This window comes from Pinus tabuliformis, chromosome 7, assembly GCF_031772625.1.
Source record: "Pinus tabuliformis cultivar Carrire ecotype Pingquan chromosome 7, CPIR1, whole genome shotgun sequence".
Classification (NCBI taxonomy): Eukaryota; Viridiplantae; Streptophyta; class Pinopsida; order Pinales; family Pinaceae; genus Pinus; species Pinus tabuliformis.
In genome coordinates this window covers 1,529,278,422-1,529,288,505 of record NC_142293.1, presented here as the reverse complement: position 1 = coordinate 1,529,288,505, position 10,084 = coordinate 1,529,278,422, and the positions used below count along the sequence as shown (strand labels likewise).

Sequence of the window (10,084 nt, the reverse complement as noted above, 5' to 3'; positions counted from 1 at the left end):
CCGGGTCTCTGTTTAATATGCAAATCTGCTGAGGAAAGTAACTGTCACATGTTCTTTAATTGCCAGAAAACTCAGCAATTATGGCAAGCTCTGGCAAATCTTTATGGATTCCCTCATATTTCTCATGCATCTACAAAAGAAGCATTCCTTTGGTGGAGCGGGCAAAAGGAATCCTGGAGGCCTATAATTATTATCACCCTCTGGTGCACATGGAGATGGAGGAACAATATTATCTTCAAGGACAGTAAAGAGCCTTTCATGGAAATTCTACAAAGTATTGTATCTCTTTATGACTCCTTACCAGAAAAGACACACAAGCAAAAAAAGTTTAATCATAAGGAGCATGCACATGATCACACAATGCTCCCAAGAGCGTATTTCGACGGTGCTGCGCAAAATGGCTCTTGTGGTTGTGGAGTACACATCATCATGAATGAAAATGTACAATATCTCATTTATTGGAATGGGGGAAAGGGTTCTAATTGCAAAGCTGAGGCGATGGCTCTCGCAGGCCTTCTAACTTTTTGCCTTTTCTTTAACATTCAGTCCGTTTCAATTTTCGGAGATTCCAAAGTCATGGTTGATTATGTATCAGGAAAGAACCATATCAACAATCCTCACCTTGTAGGCTGGATGGACAGAATCATGTTCCTTTGGAGAAGGATGGAAGGATGCTCCATCTAGCACATTTACAAATCACAGAACCAGCAAGCAAACATCTTATCAAAGGAGGGTCTTCTATCGGAATCAGGTATCTGGAACATGAAGGTAAAATCTGACAAGGAAATTTTCTCTATCCAAGAATTTTCCTTCCCCGGTACTTAATTTCAAATCTTGTTGAATCTAGGTATGCACTGTCATTTTGTTCCTTTTGCCTCTCTTCTCCCTACTGAATATTTTGTTTATGTATGTTCGAAGTATAAATTGAAATTTCTGAATAGTGTTGCTTCTCCTCAGAGAATATTTTTCTCCTATTTTCCCCTTTATGAGCTATGTAAAATCTTTTATTTTGCAACTTTTTGACAGCGCAATAAGCTGTCTATTTTCTTGGAAATCTTATCCTTTTGCTGGGATTATGCTTCCCATCTCATCTAGATATTTCTGGCACAGATTGCTCCAGCTACAAATAGCCCTTATGAAGAACTTCCTGTCAATGTACTATCTGTTCATTATATATCTTATATAATACAATTATGCTTTTTTCGCTCTGAAAAAACAAATTATTGTAATTTTTATATTTATATTATTTCAAAATTGTAATTTATAAAATATTAAATATATATAATAATTTTTTTGGAAATAAATATTAATATTGATTTGAAAACAAGCTTATGATAATTGTAATAAACTTTTTTTCAACGTAAAGTTTTGAAAAATTAATTGATAATACATTTATGTGGGTTTACATTTTATTGAATGTAAAATTTTTTAATTTTATGAGGAAAAGCTATATATGGTGGATAGATATTGTCTTTTTCATAAGTCAAATTAATATCTCCATGAAGGATGGAATTTAATAGTCAAATTGTGTTCATGGTTTATTTTGGTCATCAAATGACAATTTTTATTATTATTGAGCATGAGTTGTAAAACATGTTTTTTAAAGTTATAAAATAATATTCCTAAATATTTATTTATAATCTTAAAAAATATAAGATATTATTATAGATTTTGACTATGTATAATTAATTATATCTCCATTTTCTTTCTAATTTCTTGTTTTGATTTTACTATTTTTGTTCTTCTAATTTTGGCTTCCACTCTCCATATGTACTTATATAAACTTCCATTTTCCCAAATCTTCATAGATATTATATTATAATTGTACCTCATTCATTGAAATTACCTTACATTTCTATTTGAAATTATACTTATACTCTTTATTCATTTAAATACATTTGCTGAGATAAATTGATTTGTATTATTAATTCATATTAGGTTAATATAATTAATTTTAATCCACGAAATCTATTGATATTAGAATTATGAAACTAATTTAATACATGATATTAGCATGTAATTTATTTCAATGCACTGATAATCCATTAATATAACTAAACTCGATTTACCAAATGACAGCGTAGGAGTTGGAGAGAAATGGAACCTTCCAAAGGTATTAATGACATTTCCGCAAAATGCCAAATGACAGGGATTTTGGCCGTCAAATTCCGCGGGCAAAGGAATGATAATAAAATATTTAAAGACGTTTTCGAAATAAGTGGTCAAAAATACGGCTTCTAAACGCATGTCACAAGAGCGGGTTATATAAATATTTAAACGTCAAATACGTTAAAAATGCCGTATAACCTGTTTATGATAGATTTTTCGGCGAAAATCACATGAGAAATTATTTGGACGCGTTTCGAACCAACCAGTGTGGTTCATCGTCAGGACAAGTTGAAGAACAGATCCAGCTTAGCCTGTTTAAATAGCTAGAGCAGAGACACCAACGGTTACCTGGGCAAAAGGTTGACTTAAGGAACAAGGTCAAATTTAGTTATATTAGGTAAAAAATAAATAAATAAATATCTAAATATATAAATGATAAGTTATAATATAATAATAAAAATAAATAAAAATATATAAATTTATATATAAAAATATAAATTTAGTTATATTAGGTGTAAGATCAATACATAAATATATAAATATATAAATGAAGAATTATAAAATAATAATAAATTATTTATTTATTAATAAATATATAAATGAAGAATAATAATAAACTATTTATTTATTTATTAACTAAATAAATCAAAAAATATAAATTAATAAATATAATAGCAAAAATAAATTATTTATTTAATTTATATAAATGAAAAATAAAAATAAATGGTATCATTAGTAAGGTAAATACATTCATATATAAATTTAGTTATATTAGGTGTAAGATAAATAAACAATTGAAAAATTATAAAACTAATAATAAATTATTTATTTATTAAATAAATAAAAATATAAATGAAGAATTAAAAATAATAATAAATTATTTATTTATTTATTAAATAAAGGAATAAATATATAAATAAATGAAAAATGAAAAAATATAAATTAATAAATATAATAGTAAATAAATTATTTATTTAATTTTTATAAATGAAAAAATAGAAATGGTATCATTAGTAAAGTAAAATTAAAAGGAAGAAGTTACGCACAGGGTTAATTAGTTAGAATTAAATAATCCAATAAATAAATAGGAAGAGCAAATAAAGATTAGAAAATAAAATAAATTAATTATAATTAGTTATAGGTATTAAAAACTAAAAAGAAAGTGGAAAAATAAAATAAGCCGTCAAATTCCGCGGGCCAATACTGATATCTTATCTCTGTTCTGTAATTACTCTGGCTTTCATTGGTGACTGTGACTGGAGTTTATTGCTGGTCGAGATAATCAAGTAGAGGGGTTGAGTTCATCTGAGTTATTTCGTGGGTGGGACCCCAAGTCATATTTGTTGTTCTGGGCCGAGTTTATCCATATAAATATGCTCGCGGGTACTCCTCTGTAGGACGAGTTATCTCTGCGTATCTGCGTATCTGGACGTGTTCACTTCAAAAAATGGACATATATACACTCCCTTACCAGGCCTTTTATCTGCTGTGTTTATCAGCCCTCTTATACAGTGTATTCAGCGTGTCTTTTATTGCTGGCTGAGTGTGAAGATTTATTATTATTGGCTACACATATATGTGTACGTCCTGGTCAGCGTATTACTGAAGTTGTGGTTGCTGAAATGCAGTAACGTGGGGTCTGTATAGGTTTTATTCATGGACTGCTAAATGAAACCAGGTTCCTCTTATCCTTGTTCTGTGTAATCTCTCAATGGTTCAGTCAATGAATGATCACGCCTCTTATGTTATTTGTCAAATTACTGATTCGATACTAGCGTCAATCTGTTGTTAAAAGTGTGTTTAGAAAGCCCTTTTTTTTATTTGTCAGCTGTTGGGGTATTATTTGGGTACTTGTTGTTCACTGTTCATATACATTTAAACCCAAACATCAAAAGACATCTATAGCAGTATACTACTAATCTGTTTGACGAAAATCTTCACTGATAAACTCATCAAAACTCAGAAATCACAGTGATATTTGGGGTGATTTCCAAGCGAGAGTCTTACATCAATGGTGCCTCCCCATGCAATGAGGGCGGCCAAGAAAAAATATAGGAAACCCTAAGTGCAAAACAAAAAGCCTAATCGCCAGAGCCAAATTTTGTAAACATATCGAAAGAAAGCTTTTCAAACAAATGATCCTTTCGATTGCAAGTCACATCTTGCATCGCAAAAGCCACTTTTACTACTGGTATTGCAATGTTCATACGGCCGGGTCATCTTAGGAAGGTGAATGTTTTTTTGGTTTTAACAACAAATTTCCCTTTTCTTGAGAATTTTGTTTTTGTGCGGCAAGTTTGAATGAATGGGTTCTGTTCATGAATTTTAGTCGGTAGCTACAATTTTGTTTTTCATGCTGCATATTTGAATGAATGGGTTGTGTCCATGAATTTTAGGCAGTAGCTACGATTTTTTTTAGCTTTTTTCATTCAATTGTGTTTAATTCAAAAATTTAATTATTTGTTGTTTAAATATTTGTTTTTTCTGCAGTCATCTAAGATATGATCCTTTTGCTTGCGAACTGCATCTTGCATTGCACAATCCACTTTTACTAGATTCGGAAAGGTTTAGACTTCATATGGTTGGTCTGCAAGGACTTGGAGTTAGGAAGGTGAATGTCTGTTTGCTTTTTAACAACACAAGTTTCCTTTTCTTGAGCATTTTGTTTTTATGCTGCATGTTTGAATGAATGGCTCCTGTTGATGAATGTTAGGTAGTAGCTACAAATTTGGATTTAGCTGTGCTTACTTTGGTGATTGGTTTGTTATTCAGCTTAATGGTAGACTCAAAACAACAAATTTTCTCAAAAGAGTCCAAAAAGTTATGTCAAGTCTGCACTTGTTCATTGAGACAAGTGGACAATGTTGAACACATTCACCCTAGCCAAATTACCAGCCAACACATAAGTAATTCATGTGCAGGGACTGGTTATGATGCAAGTAGTTTTCTGGTATAAGAATGTTCTGCATAAGGACTTGGGATTGATTTGGAGCTGCTAAATATCTCCTCTAGTCTGTTTTTGAGGCATGGGTGTTTTTCTTCGCTGAGCAAGCTCTGGTAGACTTTTGGGGCTTGTTTGGCTTTACTGGGTCCATGGACAAGGGTGTTTGGTTAGTTTGTGGAGGATTTCAGAATCAAAGTTGTATCAGGACTTTGGAGGTTAATGACCATATGGAGCACAAAGACAGGAGGTGTGAATTGATTTAGGTAAGGCATTTGAGATGACTTATGGGATTAGCAGATTGCCTATGAGAATCTAAATGCTCTTTTAAAACTGTCTTGGATATCATAGATGTTTAAAAGGATGGAGTTTAGATTGGCAGTACTCTGAAATTTTATACTCTTTTGTGTAGCTTTTTCTCAAGATTACTAAAATTTAGGCTTTCGTATATAGGAAAGCAAGTTCCTCAAATTGTTTTACGCGTATTCTCTTCTTTCTGACCCACCAAATTGCAAGGTCAGATTTTTGTCACTGTAATGCCCAAACAGTGTCTAGTTCATTTTTGAATGAAGAAGATGAAACACTTGTAAATTACTTTAGAACAAGCGGAAAGTGAAATAATAGAATTGATAAAAAATATGTTGTTTTGTAAATGGAACAGTTTGACTCTCCAATGAACATACTCTGATCTGTATTCCCAAAGGAAGGACCCTTTTTCCGAACCTGTTATGCATATTGTAATTATGTGTTTTTGTTTGATGATTAGTACTACAATTAATTAAGAATTTTTTAAAATTTGGATTTACATTCAAATATGGTTTTTATCTAACTGCTTGTCGGCTTTGATGATTAAGGCTCTAATAATTTCTGTGTTATCTCACCTACATTTATTTCCTCATTAGTGATTTCTAGCTGGCTTAAATATTCATGTTTTTCTAAATGTTCTGATGGCTGGACCATTTTATTGCAGATGGCAGTAGAAAATAGAAGAATTTTTGTAATTTTCTAGAGTGTGCTTGACAGTTTGCTGAAGAAAAAAGAGCTTGTTCCAACGATTATTTTGAGATAGCCAATCTTATCCAGCGATGGTGTCTGCCTGTATAAATTTGCACGAAGCGCCCCAGTAAGCACAGCTAATTTGGGGGTACAAATTTGCCCAAACATTTCAACTGAAGAAAGAAGAAAATACATCCAAATAGAGATGGCTGCACAACAAAAAAACAAGAAACAAAAAACTCATTCTGAATCAAGTGCAACCTCTAAATTTGGTAGTTTCTCATCTCCTCATGGTACTTCTGCAAGCTCTGGAGGTAGAAGAACAATAGGGGATTTCGTTAATGTTGCTGGGAGGGATGATGTGGATGGAAAGATAGTCCGTTTTCTTTGTGCTTGTGGTGTACCATTCAATGTGCTTCGCTCTCCCTATTGGCATGAAATGGTAAAGGCCATCAATGAAGCCCCAAAAGGATACAAGGCCCCCAACTATGAGAAAGCTAGAACAGTGTTATTAGAAAGAGAAAAAGCTAAGGTTCAAAGAGCTTTGACACGTTTTACAAATGAGTGGGTAGATTCTGGGGTATCCATTGTATCAGATGGGTGGACAAATATTAGAAACCAACATTTGATAAATGTTCTTGGTGTTTCTTCTAGTGGTGCAGTATTTATTGCATGTCATGACTCCTCCTCCATCACTGCATCTGCACAAAACATTGCAGATCTCCTATTGAAATCAATCAAAGATGTTGGTCCGAATAATGTGGTTCAAGTGATCACAGATAATGCAGCAAATTGTAAGGCAGCGGGAAAAATTATTGAGCGTACTCATCCACACATCTTTTGGTCTGGGTGCCTGGTTCACACATTGAACCTTTTGATGCATGATATTGTGAAACACAAAGAATGTAGGTGGATTGCTGAGGTTTACAGGAGAGGGAAGCAGCTCATTAAATTCATCACAGGGCATACAAGGGTAAACTACTTCTATGGCACTTACTCCAAGTTGCAATTGCTTAAAATTGCAAAGACAAGATTTGCTAGTTATTACCTCACCTTTAGGCGGCTAGTGAAGGTGAGACAAGCTTTAACTAATCTGGTGTGCGCTGAAACATGGGATGAAATTAACACTGACATAGATGGTGCTAATGCAGTCAAGGACACTGTTCTTGACAGTTACTTTTGGGGACAGGTTAAATATGTTTTGCAATTCACCAAACCAATTTATTACATGATCAAGTTTGCAGATTCAGATCGACCAGTAATTGGGGAGGTGTATGAGCAAAGGGATAGCATGTTGGGGCAGATTAAAGACATTGTTGAGCCTAGAGATATCACCTTGTACAATTATATTCGTGTAGAGGTGCAAAACCGATGGGAAATACTAAATGTTCCATTGCATGCATTAGCATATGTTTTGACACCTAAATACTATCATCCATCATGGCTTTCAACACCAGCACCTGGGGGGGGAAGCAGGAGAAAACCACACCAAGATCAAGAGGTTCACCAAAAATATATGGCTGCATTGAGTAAATTAATCCCTGATGAGGAGGACGCTGCATTGGTATGGAGACAGGTGAGCAACTATACGCTCAACACTGGTCCATTTGGGAGCATGCATGCAATTAAAGATCGAGAGACTTTTTCTGCTCTTGAGTGGTGGAACATGCATGGAGGGGGTACTCCACTTCTACAGAGTTTGGCATTGCGGGTGCTATCACAGGTGGTAAACACTTCTTCTGCAGAGAGGTGTTGGAGCTCTTATTCTTTCATCCACAGTGTTAAAAGGAACAGGTTGAATTTAGACCGGGCAGAGAGCTTGGTTTATGTTCATTACAACTTGCGATTGTTGTCCCATTACTGTGAAGATGCAAAGTCTAATAAAGACTTGTTGATTTGGGACAAGAATCCAGAGGAGCCCAATTTGGAGGATGGAGTGTTGCGACTAGAGCAATTAGAGGATGCTCTTATCCAGGTATGTCCATTGTGGTATGAATTTTCCAATTTTCCCTTATAAAGCATTTCTCTAATTCATGTTTTTTAATTTTTTTGTTAACTAGTGTTTTTTTTTTTTGCATGAATTTTTTGAGCGATTCTAGGATGATGATGACCGTGTTGATATGCCACCACCCCCACCCCCATCTGGTCCCTTGGTTCCTAGGTTCCATGGTTCAACACCAATAGCAGGGGGTTCTTCTTCATCAGTTTCAGTGCCACGACTTCCACAGGCACCATCTTCTTCATTGCCACCACGTGGAGGCCCGCCACCACGTTCTATTCGTGGTGGAAGGAGGAGAGATTAGTAGATATATTCACAATCTACTACTTTTTGTCATAGATTACTCATTAGACTTGTAGACTTGTGAATTTGAATTTTGAACCTTTTTGGCTTGGCGGTGACCAAGTGACATATTTTGTAAACATTATTATTTGAATTTTGGACATGACAAATGTTGACAGTTGCTCACTTGCTAGATAAATCATAATATGCTCTATGCTTTATGTTTTATAATATGCTTAAATGTTTTATGTTTTATAATATGCTTAAATGTTTTATAATATGCTTAAAAATTTGATGTATGTTTGTAATAGCTAGAATATAGATGATTGTTGTACATACTAGTAACTACAATGGAATCATGGATGCCATATCTATCTTGATTTATGCAAAAATATGCATGTTTTCATGTCTTCTACAATTAATTTGGTATTTGGGATGTTTGTTTTGAGTATAAATGCAAAAAAATATAAAAAAATATATATATATATATAGCAGACGCTTCCGCGGACGCTTCGCTTCCTAGATTTTTGGAAAATGACGCTTCAGCGTCCCCGCTTCCAAAAAACGCTTCCGCTTCGTGCAACATTGAGCTATTCCCTATCGACATACAAGTTGGTCAAGGAAAGAGGTGATCAGTTTAAACCATTTTAGCTTGCATGATAAAGCCATTATTGCTTCCGCGATCACTCGAGGTTTCAGTTCAGGCACTGCTTCTTTTAGTCAACCTTAAAATGAAGTTTTTCTTAAAGTTTCTATTAATTAGTTTTCCTCATGCAAAATGGACGAAACTTATGGCCAACTGTTTGACTCTCATGAATAACATTAAATCATAACTTTAGAAAATGATACATGGGCATAATCTACTATTTGATTCTCATGAATAACAATCATAATTTTAGAAACTGATACACGGACATAATATAAAGAATGTCTTAGACATTTGATAGATTGGACATGGTTAAAGATCCACAACTTACGCAATTCTTGAGATTATATGTGACAGTATTGTGGAAATGTGGGAGGAATGAGCACGAGAGAATAAAGGCAAGAGATAACGCGGAGAAATACAGGACAGATTTTGTTGTTCCAAGCTTATTTGACAGCAGTGGTTTCCATTTGCAATCCTGAGAGATATCTGAACCCATGACCTGATTGTCAAAGATTAGAATTTCAAATTGACTTGGCTCAAAAGAGTTAACCATATGGATAGAGGAATAACAATAAAAGTACTTTGCACCTAATTTTGGTGGGCATATCTATATATATATATATGTATATATAGATTAGTGCTGATGGCTATTTAGAAGTATTAGATGGCATTTGTAAATACTGTACATAATTTGGTGTGAGTTTTGTATTTATAAAATACAGGACAATAATTCGATTTATCCACCTTTGTTTATTTTTTGTCTTATTAGTGGTTATTTTGTGATGTAAATTCAAAGTCTAACAGGCCCCATCCTGACTTATTTTTGATCCAAGTTCTCTTTTCCAGGGGGCCTGTGCTATAGTGACCAACCTGTTTTTGAAGCCTGGATTAGAGGTCTGGATAAGTTAACTGTAGCTTGTCTTTGCTGGATTAATGAGCCTAATTAGAGTTTAGTGGGGATATATATATATATATCTATATATAGATATATATAATAGATGTGACAAGATCCACACCTTATGCAATTCTTGAGATTAAATGTGACAGTATGGTGGAAATGTGGGAGGAATGAACATGATGGAATAAAGGCAAGAGATAACGTGGAGAA

The 10,084-nt window shown here is 33.8% G+C and overlaps 1 protein-coding gene across 3 annotated transcripts; it reads left to right on the top strand.

The window, feature by feature from the left end:
* The first annotated feature begins 3,291 nt into the window (after positions 1–3,291).
* LOC149253658 (uncharacterized) lies at positions 3,292–8,533 on the top strand. Of its 3 annotated transcripts, none has more exons than XM_089456885.1 (4): positions 3,292–3,787; positions 5,031–5,316; positions 6,021–8,021; positions 8,146–8,533. In XM_089456885.1, the coding sequence occupies exons 3-4, from the start codon at positions 6,252–6,254 to the stop codon at positions 8,347–8,349; spliced, it is 1,974 nt and encodes a 657-aa protein (XP_089313011.1). In that variant the 5' UTR covers positions 3,292–3,787; positions 5,031–5,316; positions 6,021–6,251; the 3' UTR covers positions 8,350–8,533. The 3 variants fall into 3 exon arrangements, with proteins under 3 accessions (XP_089313011.1, XP_089313012.1, XP_089313010.1); XM_089456886.1 differs by lacking the exon at positions 5,031–5,316 and adding an exon at positions 4,600–4,720; XM_089456884.1 differs by lacking the exon at positions 5,031–5,316.
* Positions 8,534–10,084: the final 1,551 nt, after the last annotated feature.

What these genes read in the sequence shown, in the direction of transcription:
- LOC149253658 (XM_089456884.1), top strand. Translation starts at nt 6,252, where the DNA reads ATGGCTGCACAACAAAAAAACAAGAAACAAAAAACTCATTCTGAATCA. An exon ending in TAGAGGATGCTCTTATCCAG is followed by an intron (nt 8,022 to 8,145) that starts GTATGTCCATTG and finishes GAGCGATTCTAG; the next exon opens with GATGATGATGACCGTGTTGA.